The sequence below is a fragment of the Rhagoletis zephyria genome, unplaced genomic scaffold (assembly GCF_001687245.7).
Source record: "Rhagoletis zephyria isolate East Lansing unplaced genomic scaffold, Rhagoletis_zephyria_1.1 Rzeph_scaffold_00765, whole genome shotgun sequence".
NCBI classification, from domain to species: Eukaryota; Metazoa; Arthropoda; class Insecta; order Diptera; family Tephritidae; genus Rhagoletis; species Rhagoletis zephyria.
This window is the reverse complement of record NW_016157849.1, coordinates 54-20,425: the sequence shown is the minus strand read 5'-3', so window position 1 is coordinate 20,425 and position 20,372 is coordinate 54. Positions and strand designations below refer to the sequence as shown.

The 20,372-nt window shown below is 34.5% G+C and overlaps 3 protein-coding genes across 3 annotated transcripts; all 3 read left to right on the top strand.

Annotated features, from left to right (window-relative positions):
- Window positions 1-6,300: 6,300 nt before the first annotated feature.
- On the top strand, window positions 6,301-9,123 carry LOC108361459 (prolyl 4-hydroxylase subunit alpha-2-like). The gene is made up of 8 exons (XM_017614079.1): window positions 6,301-6,479; window positions 6,560-6,714; window positions 6,772-7,095; window positions 7,165-7,319; window positions 7,379-7,828; window positions 7,895-7,951; window positions 8,023-8,188; window positions 9,011-9,123. Exons 1-8 carry the CDS (start codon window positions 6,301-6,303, stop codon window positions 9,121-9,123), a joined length of 1,599 nt encoding a protein of 532 aa, XP_017469568.1.
- Window positions 9,124-13,310: 4,187 nt separating this feature from the next.
- LOC108361457 (prolyl 4-hydroxylase subunit alpha-2) lies at window positions 13,311-17,521 on the top strand. The gene is made up of 4 exons (XM_017614078.1): window positions 13,311-13,618; window positions 16,589-16,791; window positions 17,030-17,186; window positions 17,362-17,521. Exons 1-4 carry the CDS (start codon window positions 13,311-13,313, stop codon window positions 17,519-17,521), a joined length of 828 nt encoding a protein of 275 aa, XP_017469567.1.
- LOC108361456 (uncharacterized) lies at window positions 17,518-19,760 on the top strand (the record flags this gene model as incomplete). Its single annotated transcript, XM_017614077.1, has 2 exons — window positions 17,518-17,701; window positions 19,615-19,760. Coding segments are annotated over exons 1-2 (330 nt in total), but the record flags the coding sequence as incomplete, so codon positions are not given.
- Window positions 19,761-20,372: the final 612 nt, after the last annotated feature.

Here is a 20,372-nt window from a genome sequence, read left to right as displayed (position 1 = left end):
TGCAAGTTTAAAGTAGCTGGGACTTACCGTTGAACTTGGCAATTTTGTTTTGTCGACGATGTCAGCCATTTTCTTCCATACGAAGTGTGTTCGACGATTTTTTTATATGGAGGAAATTAGCAACACCTTCATCAAAGAAATCTTAAAAAACTTATTTATATTAAAATTTAATGGGCTAAAAAACCACACACTCAAAATAAATCTAGGAAATCGAATTAAATAGATCGAAATTTTTACGAAAGTGTGTTGGTTTTTTTAATGTTGCACAAAGTTTGAACCTTGGATTTGTACGGCTTTTCTTAAAATATAAAACGTATTTTTACAAAAAATAATTAAAATGGAATAATATTAAGATAAATGGTCAAATCTTCTCGTAAAGTTTTGATAAGCACTTGAAATTCTATTAAAATGTCAAATTTTAGTACTGAATCCAAAGAAAATGTCTCTTTTATCCATTAATAATAACTTAAATATGCTTTTTGTTAAGATGTATACCTGAAAATGTGTGCATACATATTTGCGTTAAATGCAATACATGTGCACGTGGAATCAATTTGTAAAAGTGTAAAATACGTAAACGTATGTACATAAACAATAAAACTTTCTCATGAATACCATAAAATCATTGGTCTTGAAGGGAATGTACTAAGAAAATATATGAGCGAATTAAAAAGTGTATACAATTTATAGCCGAAAAGTACATTTTTTGTATAGATTTCGTACTGAAGGAACAATTTCATATCCCAACACTGATACAGAATGTAAACAAACACAGGGTTGCAAGGAAAAAAAGTTGAACGAGCTCAAAGTTGGCTGGCGACCAACTTTGTTGAAAGCGATTAGTTGAAAGGCCGTTCGGACGAGGCGATTTTTGCTTTCAACTAAAAGTTGCCTGAAAAATCGCCTCGTGCGAATGCCCTATAACTAGCTTCTGAAGACCATTTTCCATTTTTATTTCCATGGTAGAATAACATTTTAGCATGCGGAAGCTTAGTATTTTTTTATTTTCACAAAATTCGCATACCAATGCTGAACAACTGATCAAAATTGAAAGGGAAAAATTGAAAGAAAGTTTCTCTTCGAGTTATAAACAGGGACGGAAAATAATCATTATTTTTTTAAATTTTAACTAAAAAAATCAACAAGTTGGAATCGTCGTAAAACCATTTTAACTATACTCACGTATTTGTGTTCATACGTCCTACTGCAATTTTCAATGATTTTTATTTTTCGAGTTTAACGAATAAAAATTAAAAATAATTATTAATATTTAAGTCTTAATTTTTCGCTCAAAGGTAATTATTATAACTTGGTTTTTATTTTTTCGATCAATAATAATGATTATTTTATGATTTTTATTTTTTCACTTAAGAATAATGATCATTAAAAACTCAAAAGCTATACCAGCGTGATTTCTGTCGTATCCTTTTCAGATGTAGTAACATCCTAATAAAAGGAATAAAGGTCAGAATTTCAGTAAGTTACGTCTGTATGGCTTTTTAAATTTTATAAATAATCATTATATTTAAGTGGAAAAATAAAACTCATTAGTTAAAATAATCATTATTTGTGATCGAAAAAATAAAAATCAAGTAATAATCATTTCCGTTGAGCGAAGAAAATAAACATCAGTAATAATTATTATTTTGGAGCGAAAAAATAAAAATCATAAAATAATGATTAAATGCTGATTTAGTTTATTTTACTCATAATGATAAATAATAATGTGTTAGTGAAAAAGTGTGAGTGTATTGAAAATTGAAAAGGGGAAATTAAATATGTAACGTCCCGCTAAGTGAAAATGTTTCATTCATTTTTTTCTGTTTAACCTGTAATTCAAAATACTTCGAACTTATGTTGTCTTATTGATTTCTAATGGTGATTTCGTTTCTACCAAAAAAATCTTGCCCTTGCCTGGTGCAAAATGTGTTTGACGTTACACTCAACCCTTTTAAAAGTCATGTTTTTGCCTTCTTGTCCTTGTCCAGCTCACGCAGTTAGGCATATTATCGTTTTAAGCAACAGTCTGATTTTCAGGGCAACCATCGCCCCTGACAAAGCTTCAAAGGGCAGAAAAGGTGCATTTTTTGCCTTACAAGAAAGTGGCAATTTAAGGAATGAACACAAAATTTTCTCACCCTTTGCCATTAATTTAGTATCGAACACGAGGGGCGACAAAAGGCGACATTTTTTGGTAGAAACAAAATCATCATAAATTAAGGGTACGTATGCATTAGAGGTTTACGCCGACAGGCTTTGCGGCGGCGGCGTGTTCAACTTCAAAAAGAATCGGCGGCGGCGGCGACGCCGGCGCGTCTGGAAACGCCGGCGCTACTGCCCATAAGGTAGAGTCCAAAGAGCCATGGGGCTTCTAATCTCATCATGTCATCAGATTATAATTCTATTTAATTCATTCATTGAATTCAAATGTTGAGTGACTGCTGCTGATGGATGGGCGAACAGAAGAAAGTCTATATAGTATATACATTAGGTTTCCCATTGAAAATGATTTTTTTTGAAAATTTAAAGACCCTACCCCCTAATTTGATTCATTTTTATGAGAAATATTATTGCCTATTTTTATAGATTTTTTAAAGGCCATTTAGAGGTCGCGGCCTGTCGATTTAGGTCAGAAAATACGATTTTCTAGATTCATGAGTTTTTGAGAGACTATTTTTGCTTGAATTTCAATGAATTTTTTAAATTTTGACCATCGATAATTTCCACAATTTGAAAATATGTAGTACTAAGGTACAAAAAAACGATTTTCGATGGGCACCCTAATATACATACATCTCTATGTACTCTAAAAATGCGTATGTACTATTTCAATTTAAAGAAATAAAAAAATTTAAAGGTTAAGTTATTGGGGTAATTTATGTCGCTATCAATAAAGTTTTGCAATAAGCTTTCAACCGTTATGTTAAATTACGGAGTTCTTACGAATTTTTGCGGGTTATATATTGAAAATAAGGTTGGCCTACTTTTTTCCAAAAGTTTAACCCATCAACTCCCACCACAACGGGCCTTTTTGACCCACTGTTTGAAAAATGGCTTATAAATAGTTAAATTTCCAATAATATATTAAGTGCCAAATTTTTCTAAGGAGAACAGAATGTAATGCAAAATAATAGTAATTTTTACCAAAAAGGGGGACTTCAACTCTGTGTAGAAAATATTGCTATGCGCGGGAGCAAAACCTTCCTGGGGTTTGACCACTACTTAGGAAAAAAACTTTTCTACCCTATTCGACCCTAATTTAACTGTAATAAACGCTGTCGATCGAAAAACATGTTACCTATATATTTTTCTGAGTTACGCTTTTTTTTAAATGTTCAGTGGCCCAAATTATGACAAAAAAACATCTTTTAAAAATGTAATTTTCATTTCGTAAAATAGTGCTTTTATACGAGTAGTATTTAGTTCCTTCAAACGATGTATTTCAATGTGCATACAACATGAAAATTTTGTACAAAATTCCCTAGGCGCCGAACGCCGCCGCCGCCGCCGCCGCGCCGATATTTTCGTAACTCGGCGGCGGCGCGTGAGAAATGACAAAAAACGGCGGCGGCGGCGGCGTGGCCCGGCGGCGTATACCTCTAGTATGCATAGGGTGGTCCAAAAATGCATATGAAAAAGTAAAGTCGGAATTTTAATTCTCTCACCCCCTAGTATTGTTCTATATCGAAAAAGAGTATACCCCAGTTTTTTTTATTTTGAATTAAAAAAATATTTAGAGGTCGCTCAAATCAAAGCATTTAAAGTTTTCGCTGTATTTTATATGAATAAAAAAACCAATTTTCGTAGAAATGGTATGGAATTCTAAAAAATCAATATTTTTCGATTGGGTAGAGTTTTGTCTGCAGGAGATTCCCAATAGTAATGCTCAATTGTTTATTTAACAATTTTTTCAGAGTAACTATAACTTAAAGGTCCGCCAACAACCTCCAAAAACCCCCAAAAATGGGGGACCAATAAGAAATTGTTAGTATTAAAATAAGGTTGTATAAACAGTTGTACATTACTATTGAAAGTCTCCTGAAGAGAACCTGAGTTTTCATATCGAAAAATATTGATCTTCAAGAATTCCATACCATTTCTACGAAAAGATTTTTTTCCCCTATAAAATGCATCGAAAACTTTGAGCGCTTTGGGCGACCTCTAAATATTTTTTTTATTTTAAATAAAAAATTGGGATGTACTCTTTTTCGATATAGAAGAATCCAAGGGGGTAAGAGCACTAAAATTCCACTTTACTCTTTTTGGACCACCCCAATGCACACCTACTTAGCAGTCATATTATAATTTTGGTCATGATTTATGACTAATAGTAAGTGTTAATGTAGAGAAAATATGTAAAACAAAACCGGTTTATCTGTTTTTTCCTAGTTTGAAAATGAGTAACCGGTTTTTATCAAATTGCCATTTTCAGAATAACTTGATTTTCGAAAAAAATCGGATAATTGAACACCTAGGGTACTAGGGTGTTCGATTATTCGCCTTTTCCCAAAACCGGTTTTCAAGATATTCGAAAAACTGCAATTTGAAGAAAGACGGTTATCGTTTTTAAAATTACGAAAAAACGGATAAACCGATTTTATTTTACATAGTTTTCATACAAAGAAAATTACTTATGTTAGTATGAAGTCATTAAATATAACCTTTAGAAAAGAGCAAAGCAAAATAAATTTAAAGTTTTTTTAGGACAAAATTTAAATAATTAAAAATCAGTAAAAAGTTCACGCCTGGCGTTTTTTAACTTTTTCTTATACTTTATTGCATTTTTGCTGTTTTTTTTTTCGAATTTAAGTAGTGTTTTTTTTGCCGTAACCGAGTGCTTAAATGTGCCTACTACCACTAGAGAGGCCCATGGTTCAATTTCTGGTTTCAGCAACATCAAGAAAAGTTTTTTTCAAATATTTAGCAGTCGCTCCTCGGCAGCCAATGGGAAATCTCCTAGTGTACTTCTGCTCTAAAAAAAGCTTCTGCGGAGATGGAGTAAAAGTGTAGATCTCTCCATTTGTGTCACAATATCAAGAAGCAGAACACGAATTGGAGGAGAAGCTCGGCCAAACATATAGAAAACGTTTAAGCGCCAAACATTCATTTATTGCAATCAAAAATTATATACTATTCTTCCCCACATAACCTAGGATATAATTTTAAAACTATTTAGGGGTTTCCTTTAAACTGAAAAAGTCCTTAAAAACTTCGAAAAACTCAAAGCTTTTATTGAGAGGTCAATATTTTTATGAAATGAAAAAAACGGGTTATTTCGATCAAAAAATCCGGTTTATTCGATATTCGACAAATCAAGATTTCAAAAAAAAATGCCTATAGATATCCAAAAAGAAGCAGGTGGAAACGGGTTTGGAAAAACCGAGTCAATCGTCCTAATATATATGTATATGTACATTCTAATGAATGTGTCAAATAAAACTATTTTTTTCTCGGCAAAATTTCAGGAAATTTTTTTTGATGGTGTTAGTCATTTTCCTCCATACAAAGTGTATTCGACAACTTGTTTATATTGAAAAAATCAACGAAACCTTCAACAAAAAATTTCCCAAAGATCAACAGTATTTCCTAGCTACTTCAAACTTGCACTTATTTTACTAAAATTTACGTGCAACGTGGTTGTTTTTTGATTGGTTATATTTAATTGTTTACTAAAAAAAAAGAGAAGCCCACTTTTTCCAATAAAAATTCTTATTTTCGTTTTATTTGACACAGTCTAATATACATACATATGTATGGTTTATATTGAATACTCACCGGTCCTTTTATTTGTCGGAACTAACACAAAACAAAGCGGGCAGAAAACAGCACTCAGACAATATGCCGTCCATCGTACTGTTTTCGCCGGCCTTACAACATCCACAAACGGCCGATAAAAATATACCAAAAACCAAATTCGACCTTTTTAGCCATCGCAACCCCATGCGCTAGGCTATGCCAATGACGACGGCTCCATCTAAAGCAGCAAAGAGAGCTTTCACTCTGCACACGACTATACAAACTGTATAGAAAGCTTATAAGATCTTTGCCCGCGGGCAAGGCGGTGCCCATCGCTGATCTAAAGACACAAACTACAATTACGTACAAATTTCAGAAGAAAGGTAAGAGCTCCATCTAGCTATTTACATACGCCAGCATTTCTAAAACACTTGTCTAAATACGAGCATTCGGCACATTTCTGGTTAGAATCTTAGATCATGGTCGAGAAATGTAAAAGTTGATTTTATTTTATTTTAGTTAAATTTATAAAGCCAACGAGGCAGCATCCAAACTTCTGACATCATGAAGTCACTGCATTTACTAGCTTTAGGCCTCCTTTCATTATTAAGTCACAATGCCAACGGAGATTACTACACATCCATAGCGAGTTTAGTAGATTTGTTGGATGCAGAAATGCTTTCAATTTCATACTTTGAGAAATATGTGGAAGCAATGGAAGAAATCAGTCGAAATGTAAATGAGTATGTGAAATGTAAATGTTATTTCTCTCATTGAAAGCGGCCAAGAAAAGTAAACGCATTTTTAATCTCCTCAAATGTAGTACACTAAAACAGCTCGAGAAGATTGCGGAAGAGGCTGAAGAAGACCCAGAAGATTACTATGAGAATCCAATAAACGCTTATAAAATTATTAGCCGTTTTATAATAGATTGGCAGAATTTGAATAAAACTGTGTTCGATGAGAGACCCGCAGAAGGTGAGTGAGTGCTAAAAGTGTTGGCAGTCTACTTGTTTTAATTTTACTTACTTCCAGCTTTTCGGCTCAATATCACTAGCCTTGCTAAATATGGGTATTCTGCGCCAACTAACGAAGATTTGCTGGGCGCAAGCAAAGCTTTAGCGCGACTGCAACGCACCTACCGACAAGAGACCGCCGATGTGGCTGCGGGTGACCTAATGGGTTTGCATTATTCTGAAAATTTTACAACTAATGAATGCTACTGGTTAGGCCGCACCTTATTTGCGGCGGGCGAGTACAAATATGCAGCTGAGTGGCTTATACAGGCGCAAGTGAGTTTGGGGCCGGAGCCAAATGAGCATATACTTAAATTCTTGGCGCCTTCGATGTTTTATTTAGGTAGGTGAATTATTGAATGGCGGTGAAAACCGTAATTTATTTGTGTGTGTGCTTTCTTTGGATTTTCAGGAAACACCAATATAGCTATGTACCTCAACGAGCAACTCTTAGCAAAAGATCCTACTACTAATTACGGATTGCAAAACAAGCTACTGTACTCGGAGAAGGCGAAAAAAGCTCGACATTTGAACTCACTCGAGAACTCGGCCAGTACAAGTTTACAAGTAAATACTTGCACAAACCTATGTATAGACAATTGAAGTATCCAACTCTCTGATTTCAGCGATCCGAAGCCGACAACATATTCGATGCCGTATGCAATGGTGATTTGCAGCAAACCCCACGCCAAAAACGCAATCTTCGTTGTCGCTTTGTGCATAACAATGTACCATTTCGCTTCATAGCACCTTTCAAGAAGGAAGAGCTAAATCATGATCCGCCAGTTGCTCAGTTTCATGAAATCATTTACGATAGTGAAATCGAGAATATACTCATGGTGACCGAAGACCGTTTGGAACGTTCAAAAATTGGAAAGTTACATAATGCAGGTTACTCTGAAGGGCGCACAAGTCAAAACTCTTGGCTTCACTTTGTTAAGTACAGTTTTCTCAACGCCTTTTGGCAACGTATGGAGGATATAACAGGTTTACTTTTGGAAACCGCCGAACCAATGCAAGTGGCTAACTATGGTATTGGCGGACATTTTAGCCCTCACTGCGATTTCAAAGATTATGTAAATTATTGTTTTTCTTTTTGGTATATACGCACATACATAGATACTTTTCCTTTTTCTTGTTAGGATGTTGAAAATGATATTTACAAGCGAGGAAATCGCCTCTTGACTGCGTTAACATATGTAAGTATGAAGTTGTTCTTTACTATGTTACCAAATAAAAATATGTGCACTTTTTGTGTTTTTTTTTTTAGATCAATGACGTGGAACTCGGTGGCGGTACCGCATTTCCATATCTGAATTTAACTGTGTCTCCTATAAAACGTAGCATGCTCATTTGGTATAATTTGCATGATTCGCTTGAACCAGACTATCGCACAAAACATGGCGGCTGCCCAGTATTAGTGGGCTCAAAGTGGGGTAAGTAGAAATATTTCTTATTTAGGGTGGTCCTCTAAACCTCAACCACTGCGTCGATACTACTATAGTCGAGATATCACATATAAATTTTGGTCCCGATTGGAGACGGTTAAGGCGAGTCGCACAGGAGGCAAAGCTCAGATTCTTCTATGGAGACTCAAAAAATTAAAAGGAATTTTTCTATTTATTAAACAAAATCGATACCACCATAGTCAAAGATATCAATCACATATAAATTTTGCTCTTGACTGAAGGCGGTTAAGGCGTGTGGCACAGGGGTCAAAACACAGATTACCCTATGAGGGCGTCTTAACCGACTCCAATCGGGACTTAAATTTTTATGTGATATCCTCGACATTAGTAGTATCGATATCGGGTATTAAATGAAAAAAAATGTTTTTTTATTTTTTGAGTTCATAGAGGAGTCTATACTTTGCCCCCTGGGCGACACGTCTTAACCGTCTCCAATCGGGACCAAAATGTATATGTGATATCTGTGACGAGGAGTTGAAACTGAAAAAATCGTTAATATGATTTTTTACGGACCACCCTAATGTGCATACTATTTTGTGGGACTATTTCGAGGTAGCTCGAAATTAGTCACGAAAAGATCCTTAAATATCCTTGAACCATTCATCAATGTTTAATTTCTAACCTAATTTTCGTGCTATCGCGCAATCCTGCAAGACTTAGAAATTCCTCTAATTTGTTATAAATATAGAGTGCACCTGCATAAGTAGATACTTAATTATAGTAGCAACTTTTTTGCTAACCCTAGTCGTATTTATTCAGTACTAAAATAATTTGTTTTTATATTTCTAGTTCTTACCGAATGGTTCCATGAAGCTCATCAAGAATTCAACAAACCTTGCGGCTTAGAAATGGATGGCTACAAATCGTTAAAGTATATGGATTCAGATTGCAATGTACACTAATCCTTTTAAAATACATAAATAAGAGTTATTATGATATAAATAGTATTTATAATACGCATTTCTCAACTTTTTTATACGTATGTAACAACTAGTAATTTTTAGCAAAAAAAAAACCGACTTCAACTCCCATATAAAAAAAAAATATATATATATATATCTCATGATCCAGATCCGGATCTCAACCAGATTAGTATGGGACCACCTCTGAGACACTACCTTTCCGATGCAAAAAGAATTATCGAAATCGGTTGACGTGGTCCAAAGTTATGCGGTCACATACATAAAAAAAAAAATAAAAAAAAAATATTCCGACGAACTGATAACCTCCTCCTTTTTTGGAAGTCGGTTAAAAAATAATGCTGAATTAAAAAATTAAATCATTTATATATATATATAACAAAAGTTTACAGAAATAAAAAAAAAAATTGTTGGACCTGCGATGATTTTTATGACTTCCAATGCGAAATCAGAATTAAAGAAAGTAAAAGAGTTTTTCGGCCTTAGCGAAACTTCGGATTTTTGAGATTTGAAAGAGCGCACTCACTTATTTTTAATTTTCTTTGGATATAGTCGATCAATCCTAGATTCCTTTTTTCATAAGCAAATCCTATGAAATTGTCTATCATTTCCAAAAAAATTATTTTGGTACAAACATAAACATTTGGAAAATTCTCCTTCAAAACTAACTAATTCCATATGGTAATTTTCAAATGTGGTTAAGTCCAGCGCAAAAACTGCTTTATTTTTTAAATAAGCTTAAGCTTACTTACCACGATTTCTATTTGTTTATTTTTTTTTCAATGTTCAATTTACATGCATATGAGGCCTTGACAGCCGAAGTATCTTAACGGAAGATTCCAAAAAACTTAAAATTTAAAAAATTTCTCATTTTACTCAACAACACCTTTATGTATATGGGCTCCTCTCGTTCTCATGACCTCATATGTACATACATACATATATGTATATGTTCGTTTTATTCTGTCTATATAATTATTACAGAAATTTTAACTTTAACAAATCTTATCCGTTCGCTCGGGTAACACCTATGTATGTATGTATAGTGATTTTCAGAATTAAGTATACGGACCAGCTTATTTACAGTATTTCCATTATGTTAAGTTTGAAAACCCCTCATATTTACATATGTACATACGTATATAGATGTGTTGGCGTACATATAAAGGTATGTGTGTATGTACATACATATTTTCCCGTATATAATTTCTACTACAAATTTAATTCAATATACTTGTCACCTGAGGTATTCTTTCCCAAAGAAGAATTTCAAATGCACTACAAATGTACTTAAATATTAATGTGCATACATATATACATATGTTGTGTATATTTATCCAAGAACGATATAAAATAACTGGTTTGAAAGTATCTGTTGAAATGTACCGAAAAAACGTATTACTAATCACGTAGAAAACAGGAAGACAAAAATGTATAGCGATACCAGAGAGTAATCAAGAAAATTCAGTTAGTGCCATAGCGAAACCGTTGGATCTACATTTATGAAAGATGTACGTATGTACACTTGTGACAGCTAATTAAGCCAGCAATATTTTGATAAATTTTGGCTATTTTTCTTTTGTTTATTTAATGTTTATTATTTTTCCATAAAAGTCTAGCTCATTATATAACAAACACTTTATGCAAAAATTATGAAAAATCTGCAAAGCTTATTCAGATTTTCTAGAGTATGCAGTTTAATAGCCCATTAAATTCTAGGGTAATAATGTGCAAGTCTTAAGTTGCTAAAAATCGCGTTGATTTTTAATAATTTTTTTTCTGACTTCATGACGAATTTTTTTTATACAAAAAAAATTGTCGAATTTAATTTGTATGAAAAAAAATTTGTAATGCAGTCAAAAAAAAAATGGAAAAATAATAAACATTAAATAAACGAAATCAAAATAGCCAAAATTTGTCAAAATGTTGTTGGCTTAATTTGCTGATCACAAGTGTATGTACGTAAGCATGTATATAAAAGTAATTGACAAATGGTAGCTGCATACGTACGTATCAGGGATGTTCCGAATGTTTTATATTTCACATTCGCAAATTCGACTTTTCGGAATTACTTTAAAAAAGCTATAACCAACTTAAGTCATTGTTTTTATTATTTACAAATTTCATAAATTACACCTATATAGTGCTTTAATTTAATAATCTAATAGCCAAAGCTCAAAAGAAGCGGGCTGCACTGAACAATTGATCACTCTGTGCACTGACGGGTGCAACGCTCAATTTTTTGCGAACTTGATCCATCAATTTGCACTATTTAAGTTTAGTTTTCAATCAATCGAGAGTATTTTCATCGAGAATGGCTCGTTTTTCTTTAAGATATCGCTTTCACTCGAGGAATATAAAATTCCTTCTAGCAGAACTTCCTTTTAGCAGAACTTGTTCAACACTCGTAATTCGCAAAACATTCGCATTATTTGATGCGAAAGCAAATGTCGATGTGAATGTTTAAAATAAAATGATGCGAATCGTTCGCATTAGCGAATCCGAATGCAAATATTCCTAACATTCCTATCATGATGTATGTACATACAGTGAGTCAAACAAATGATCACGTATTGATGTATTTTAAATAGTCGTAATGATTTCGAGCTACATTTTTTGCACTTTTTTTCCATATAAGCATGAATTTCTTATGATATAAAACTCGGGAGACCGATAGCAACAAAATTTCAGAAACCCAACACCCGTTTTTGTAAATTACACTTGTAATATTAAAAAAAAAAAAAAAACGAAAAGTAGTCTCCAAAAAAAATTTTCAAAAATCAACCAGATTTTTCAGCTGGTTGAAACTTGCAACTGGAATTGTATGGGCTATAAAACTGCATACCCAAAAATGTTTTAAACATTCAGATTAAAAAGTTAAAAAAAGATTCTGATGAAAATTTGTTGAATTTTCCTAAATTTTGTATAAGGTATGTCATTTGTTTCAGTCACTGTATATACAGTATTGCTTATATCATTAGCACGCACATTTCATAGTGACATTGTTTGCCACTTATGTTAATTTCTTAATTTTTAAGAATTTCCAATTAAAATACAATTCATCCTCTAGCAAAAACACATATAAAATTTAAAACTTCTCGGAAGTGTTAGATTTTTTTATGTAATAATGTGCAAGTTTCAAGTGGCAAAAATTAGCGTTGATTTTTTCTTATTTTGCCATGATAGAGAAACAAACTTTTGACTTCATTTAAGAAAGTTGAAATCTGTCCACTTAATGACCACTGTTTTGACCCAACATCCAGATTTTCAGCTTTTTTGATCATTACTTAAGATTTTGGAGATGTATTTGAAATTCTGCTAATGTCAAAATTGTTTTGTAGACCCCTTCTACCGCCTCTACCACAGGACAAAAAAAGCCCTTCTTTTCTTTTTTTCCAAGTATCAAAAAAAATCGCCAAATCTGGACACTCTGTCTCCAAAACTCCAAAATCCGCTGCTGATATAGATTAATGTTCAAATCACGTATTCAAATTTACGTATTATATTCATATCAATTTTAAGGCTTCTCGAGTAAGTAAGTAAGTAAGTAATTAGTACTTGCAAAATTAATCCTATTCGACTTATTTTTTCGTAAGTAATCTAGTAATGGTATGTAGGAAGCCATCCGCGTACGTTTTTTTTTTAATTTATTTCAGCGATGGGCACCGTCTTGCCCTTGGGCAGAGCTCTTTTAAGCTTTCTATACATTTCGAATAGTGTGCCTATCGCTAATTTATTTGCAATTTGAAAATCTTCGACAGTTTGAATCAATCCCGCTCATTTCCCACTATGCGGCTCAGAGCTTGCAGGGCGTACATATGCACAACTTATAAGCAAATTGTGTATAATAGGGTGAACGCACGACTGCGAATAGAATTTTAGTCTAAATGTAAAACGTATTTACTATCGCATTATGGATCACCGAAGTCCCTCTAAAAAACTATATTTTATAAAAGAAAGAAATAATGTATACAAAAGCTTTTTGGCCTTTTTTGCATACCTAAACCACGTAAAAATTTAGTAAAACCAACAAGTCTTTTTATTTTACATTTTAGTTAGTTAGACACATTCAAACGAGCAACATACCCGGAGTGTTAAAAACAAAGTGGGAAAAGATAAAATTAAGTAAAATTGCGATAATATCGGTATACCTAGACAAATTTAACACAATGCCATTGACCCTTCATAAGCCATTGAACGGAAAGATCATCAAAACGTACAAATTTACTAAGGCAGCAACAAAATCAACATCACATCTTACATTTTTGCTACTTATGCTAATTACTTTGCTGGTCAATGTTCTCGACGCAGCAGCAGCAGCAGCAGCTCAAGCTACAGATTATAGTAGCGCAACAACATCTTCAGTGGCCGCGGATCAATATGGCTTGGAGCAGTATTTGGATACGCAAATAGTGCTCATTGATACGCTGCGCGAGTATATCAATGCATTGGAGCAAAAAATTGATATTATAAAGTGGTGAGTGGCAAAAAATTGGACAAATGTAATGCAATATGTTTATTTCAGGCTCAGCTTTATTAACATATATACATATGTTTGTATGTATATGTAAAGACAACAAGGTTAAGAAGAGATTTAAGACACACTTCATGAATTTATATATGAATACGCTTACATTACGCTAATATAGGTAACAAAAGCTTTTGGAAAGGATGGTTCTTTTTAATACCTTCTAAATTTTATTGTGGCTAGTTAACTTTATCAATATTAAATTTAAATGGTGCTCTTAGAGACGCCATGCTTTGGCTGGAGTGAGCAGGCGATAACAGTCAGTGGCTGTGTGTAATAGGCGGCAATGTCCTAGGCGGTAGTCACCATCGGCTCTCTCTCCACTACCATGTGCACTACCACGGGTTAATAGAGTAGCTACTTACCTTGGAGTCGATGCAGTAGCGGTTCAAAAGTAGCGATTGACTCCAGCAACACTGGGGGGCAGTGCATCTGACTCGTGAGTTGCTTTGGATGTGTTTGTGAAAATAAATATGTGTTAGTTACACCACCATGACTCCCGTGATGACGCTGAATGATTCAACTGTGTAGTCGAAGGCGAGTCAACACGTACACAAATGACTCGCGAGTCAGACGCACCGTGTATGCCGCCTATTACTGAATTATTAATTTGTTTATACTTTAGCAAAGCAGCCGAGCTGGAAAGTATTGAATATATTTTTTAATAGTCCAGTTTTTCATAAAAAAAGTAATTTTTGGAAATTTCTGTACGAAAGTTTTACTATTTAATGTGTTTAATTAAAAAAATATTCTATGGATTTATGATAAACCAAAAGCGGTGACAAATATAATAGATATCCATATTTCTATGAAATGTGCATTATAAAATTCTCATCAGAAATCTAATAATTATATTGTGCATCAAAGTGAGACGCAAAAAACAAGACACTAATGTTCGTTGACGGTGGGCTTCAGTCTTTCATACCATACCTACGATAAGACCTCGTTACCTATTATTGTAAGGCTAACCCTATGGTAGTTGGGGCATATGACAGGATCGCCTTTCTGTGGATTGTGCAGAGCACACTTGCGCATGGACCTTATTACCTCCTTTCTGCCATACTTGCATAGCTCAGATGGCAGACCCTCAGCTTCAACAGCTTGGTTGTTTTTCAGCCGAGTTATTGCTATTCGTACCTCGTCATAGTCAGGCGGTGGAACATCGACTCGGTCATCATCGACTGCTCGCTTTAGTTTCTCGTTTTTCGATTCGGAGACAGCTTGTAGCTTGATGGATTTTTTTATGCTTAAACCTAGTACTGCATACTACTATGAATGGGCCCCGGCGAATTCGATCAGACTCAGTCCGTTGTCAGATGTTTCGTCGTGGAGCCTGAATTTCCGACGGTAGTTCCAAAGATCCCTTCCTTGCCCACCCTGGCATTGAAGTCGCCAGGCACGATTTGGATACAATGGCGAGGGCAGCGCTCGTAGGTGCGCTCCAAGCGCTCATAGAAGAGATCCTTGGCTATCTAATCCTTCTCTTGCGTCGGGCATGGGCGCAGATTCGAGATATTGAAGAATCTCGCTTTGATGCGAATTGTGGCTAGACGCTCGTACACCGGGGTAAACGACAATACACGGCGATGGAGTCTCTCTCCCACCACAAATCCAACACAGCTTTAGTAGATGTCGCAAGGCCCCAGACATTGCTTGCCATGCCCGCCCAACACATTTCTTGGATGGCGGTGATTTCAGCTTTTGTCCTTACGAGGACATCAACCAGCCGGGCAGAGGCACCTTCCTCAATAAGGGTCTGTACATTCCAGGTGCATGCCCTCTAATCCTAGTCCGATAAATGTTTGCCATGGTCTTCATCATATGGGGGGAACTCATCCGAGGCTTTATTTCAGGAAGTGGTTTTTACGTGGCGGGGCCCAAACCCAGCGGACAACCCATTATCGGGACGGGGATGGTTTCGCAACCAAATACACGTTTATATAGCGAGCCGCTTGCTCCAGGACAGACACTCGCTTGCAGCCGCACCTACTGGTGAACAGACGCTGCAGACTTTAGTGAGCCCTTTAACCGAATAAGTCGGAGTGGCCCCACCGAAGCTCCCTCTCTTTCTGCCGTGACCCAAGGCTCGACTCGGATTGGCTACCGTATCTCGCACATGGTTTGCCCACGTTACCGAGAGTGCGCGACGAGGACAAAAGAGTCGGAATTAAGTATTCCCGTACAACTTTAACTACACACCCAACACAATGACTATACCCCATTGCACTCCAGTACAATGGGTTTATATGGGCTTTGTTAGAGAATGAACTGTGATTTAATTGAAAATTCCTAAAAGTAAATAAATAACTTGAGTGTCAAACAATATCACTTGGAAATGGGGGTGCTATTGTATTGATCGATACTGTATTCCATGTTATTAAATTTTATTACTGTTTTATTTTAATTAAATTTAATTAAGATTAATTTAACTTATCTCATTTTTATTCATTTTGTTTTACTCTATTTTATTTTATTTAATTTAATTTTTTTCCTTTATTACTTTTTATTTTATTTTAATTGATTTAACCCTAGACCGTCATCCTTCGTCAAAACGACTACGCACGATGTTATTTTCATTGTTACTAAGTTTTTATTGTTCTTTGAATTATAAATTTTAAGCTTAAAGAATATATGTTTCCTTTTTAATTTTGATTTTTCATTGTTAATAATGAAATAAATAAAACAATAAAATCAATTATGCCCATTATTTATGCTCACACTCCATTTAATTTGGATTTCAAATTAGGTGTCGTCAAAATGACGAAGGATGACGTTAATGTACAAAAAATTAGGATGACTGTCCAGGGTTAAATTAATTTAATTTATTTTATTTATTTTTAATTTATATTTAATTTTATTTAATTTCATTTAATTTTTTATTTTATTTTTTATTTTTTTTTTATTCTATTTTTTTTTTAGTTATTCCATTTTGTTGTATCCTTTTTCTTGTCTTTTGAATACCTCCAGCAAAACGGAGCAAATCAAAACTATCAACGATGTGGCTCTCACCGATGTGCCTAAATATGTAAACAATCCCTTGAATGCGCTGACAATGCTTAAACGATTTACCTCCGATTGGCATATTTTGCAACAATACGCACACAACGTTAACAACACGAAAAGTGAGTATCCGTATTGCCAGTTGAGCATTCTGACATGCCTGCAATTTATGTCTACAACGATTGCCAATCAATGCCAATGTGAGACGAGAATTCCCTTCCAGCCTCATATATAATCACAGTCAATGCTGCATGTCAATATGAGTCACATGCATCCATATATACATACATACATACATACAAAGGAATTTATTATCATTGAAAGTACTGTTTGTTATTCCTTACTCATCCATGCCTATAGAAATCGTCCAAAATCTCACAAATACTAGAAATTCATTAAAATTCCCGAGCGAAAGTGATTTCGATGAGGCAGCCGGCAATCTACTGCGTATTCAAGGAATTTACCAACTGCAGTCGGAGGGACTAGCAATGGGCGAAGTTAGTGGTGTGAAATTGGGGTAAGTCATCTTGCAAGGAACTTAACATTGAATGTTCAATAAAGAAGTAAAAAAAAACGGATAAATCGCGGCTTAAGGCACTACATGCACGTACATACATTCGTATATAATTTCTCTGAGCATGACTGCTGGTTTCTCATACTTACTTTTGATGCTTTATTTCATGTTCCCGCAGCTCAACAATGTCCTGGAGCGATTGTCTGGAAATTGGCCGCAAATCAGTACAAAAAGGGGATTTTATGATTGCGAAATTTTGGATTGAGGCGGCATTGGGAACGCTGCCTAGTGAGGGAACAAAATCGGCGATAATGAGTGCGNAAAAGGGGATTTTATGATTGCGAAATTTTGGATTGAGGCGGCATTGGGAAAGCTGCCTAGTGAGGGAACAAAATCGGCGATAATGAGCGCAAATGCTTCGAAAGAGATGCCTACTATAAATGGCGTTGGCAGTAGTGTGATAGAGAAAGCGCGCTTAGAGATTATGGAAGCGCTGGTGACAACCGAATTTCGTATGGGTGAGTACGTCTAAGAGTTCTTATATGCCAAGCTACCAGTGCTGCCAACTATTTTGGAGTAAGAAATTCAGATTTTTATAAAAAGCTAGAAAAAAGCTAAATTCCACAAAACAAAAGCTGAAAACTAAATAGGTTTATATTAATACTAGCAATCCCGGCGAACTTCGTGCCACCCAAAATTAATTTTTTATTGAAACATTTGGTGCAACATTTTCACCAACAATTCACGTTTGGTTTTGTGACTAGACTTATTTCAGACGAAATATCTTAAATATCTTACAATTGTATTTGTATGCATTTGTCAAGAATTGTCTTTAATCTGTTTTGTCAACATAAAACCAGGTCTGCAATGGTTCTGGTGGCGAATTTAACGACGGTATTTTGACTTTGATCCCCGGTGTCTCCTAATGACTCCACTTGACGATTTTTAGAAATAACTCGACTCCAGCGCCATCTTGAAGCTTTGCGGCGCCTAAAAACACCTTTCGAACTTTAAAATATTCATTCAATTCTCTTCTATGTATATATTTAATACGTGTACCGAATTTGTAATTTTAAATACATATGTATGTACTATATTTATAAGGGAAAAAGCTAAAAATCCGTAAAAATAAATCTCAAAAAGCTGGATTTCCCGCTTTTCGCAATTTCTCATTTCTTGCCGCCAAATGGACTTCGAAAAATTAAGATTTGACGGGAAAAGCGATAGATTGGCAACCCTGCATGATACGCACATACATATGTATGTACACACGTGTATACAGCCCGCGCAAATTTTTATAAATACAAATTTTAGTAATGGCATTAATGATTGATATGTATAAACCAGAAAGCAGTCACTTATAAATATTTATATACGATATATACATAGGTACGTATGTACACTAGGGTGCCCATCGAATTTATTTTCGAAATTTCAGGACCCTACACCCTATTTATTTATTTGTTTATTTAATCTATTAAACTTATAATAAAATTATAAATTTAAAGTGTAAGCTAGCGCTAGCTGCTGGGGCTATCGGCTAACCCTACCCCCTTATTTCCTTCCTTGTTATGACAAACATTCTTGCCTAATTTTGTAGATTTTTCAAAAATCATTTAGAGGCCGCGAGTTGTCATTTTAGGTCAGAAAGTGCGGTTTTGGATGACTAGTTTTCATTCAGTTTTAAAGATCGAACATGTCGTGAGAAGAAGATGTATAGGCCTTTAACGTGATGTATAATAATGTATTGTCACACTTGGATTGTTGGGCGTTTTCATCGGGTAAAAAAAACACCTTTTCTTTTTAATTTTTTAGTTTTTGACCATCGCTATTTTCCACAATTTAAAAAAATGTAGTACTATCTAAAATTAAGTCTATTTTCAAATAAACTTATTTTATCAATAAATCGATAAAAATTGTCGGAGTTTCCTAAATACGGCCTTGAATTTATATTGTACATGTACCGGACTGTTAGGTTTTTTGAGCAGTGGGGCTAAGGAATTAATCAATACTTATTTAAAATTGATATATACAATCGCTCTTTAGCAAAAAAGTGCCTTTTCAAGAAATTTTAGGAAAATGGGGGTGGCACCGCCCACTTATATGATATATGCGTATCTCAAAAACTACTTGTCCGATTTCAACGAAATTTGGTATACACATGGTGCTTAGCCTCCTTAAGCACCATCTTCAATATTTTTGAAATCCTATATCAAAACAAAATTTTACAAAAACTGGACTTAGGAAGCTTTCACTGCAAGCTAGCGGTATGTGGAACTTGTTATATTTTATTTAGGTCAGAAGCAAAAAATTTTGAGGGTACAAGTTTCGAAATTCGCAGGAGAAAATTTCTGTGACACTCTAATGTACATACATATACATACAAATTTGTTCAATTGTAATATACATAAGTGAATTATAATTCTTCTAGGTAACATTGATGGCGCGTTTGAAATTATAAATAAATTGCTGCGACAGCATCCTAGAAGCGAATTTTTCCGCAAAGTTAGAGCGCAAATGGAAAATGAATTGGAGAAATCTACTGCGAACTCCAAGGACAAAAAACAAAAGAAAAAGGTGAGGAGCTTGCAAACATCTTTTGGAATTTCATGCACNACACTCAATTTAATTATGGACATTTGCATGGAAAAATTATCCTTGACTGGATATCAGATGTTTAGCGAAGACAATTTTTATAGGATAATATCATAGAGACGGTTGAGATTTTGACATTCTAAAATATGTTTCGCATAACACAATTGTGATGATAAGAAAACTTAATCCGAAATTGAAGATAAGCGTCCAACATAAACTTTCATAGTACATACATATTTTCTTTTTAATATTTAATTTTGTATGCATATTTATACAATTTCAGTAATAAGGAAAACTACACTACCAGAGTAGCCTAACTGACATTAAACAAAAAATTATGTATAGATTAAAATGCAGTTTTAGAAAACAGAAACGGTAAAGGCCCGCTGTACGCCCTTTTTAAACGGATTCATCGTTTTAGTTCAGAACTTTTCCATGTGGTTGTTGATGTGTTTATCTCACATAGTTTACTTTTACTATAATACAGTAAAATATCCTTCCTTCCCGTATATCTCAAAACAATTTGCCTGTAGATAGACTCCTGTGGCTTTCATGGCCTCATATATTCTTAGCTCTATTTCCAACTGAATCTTA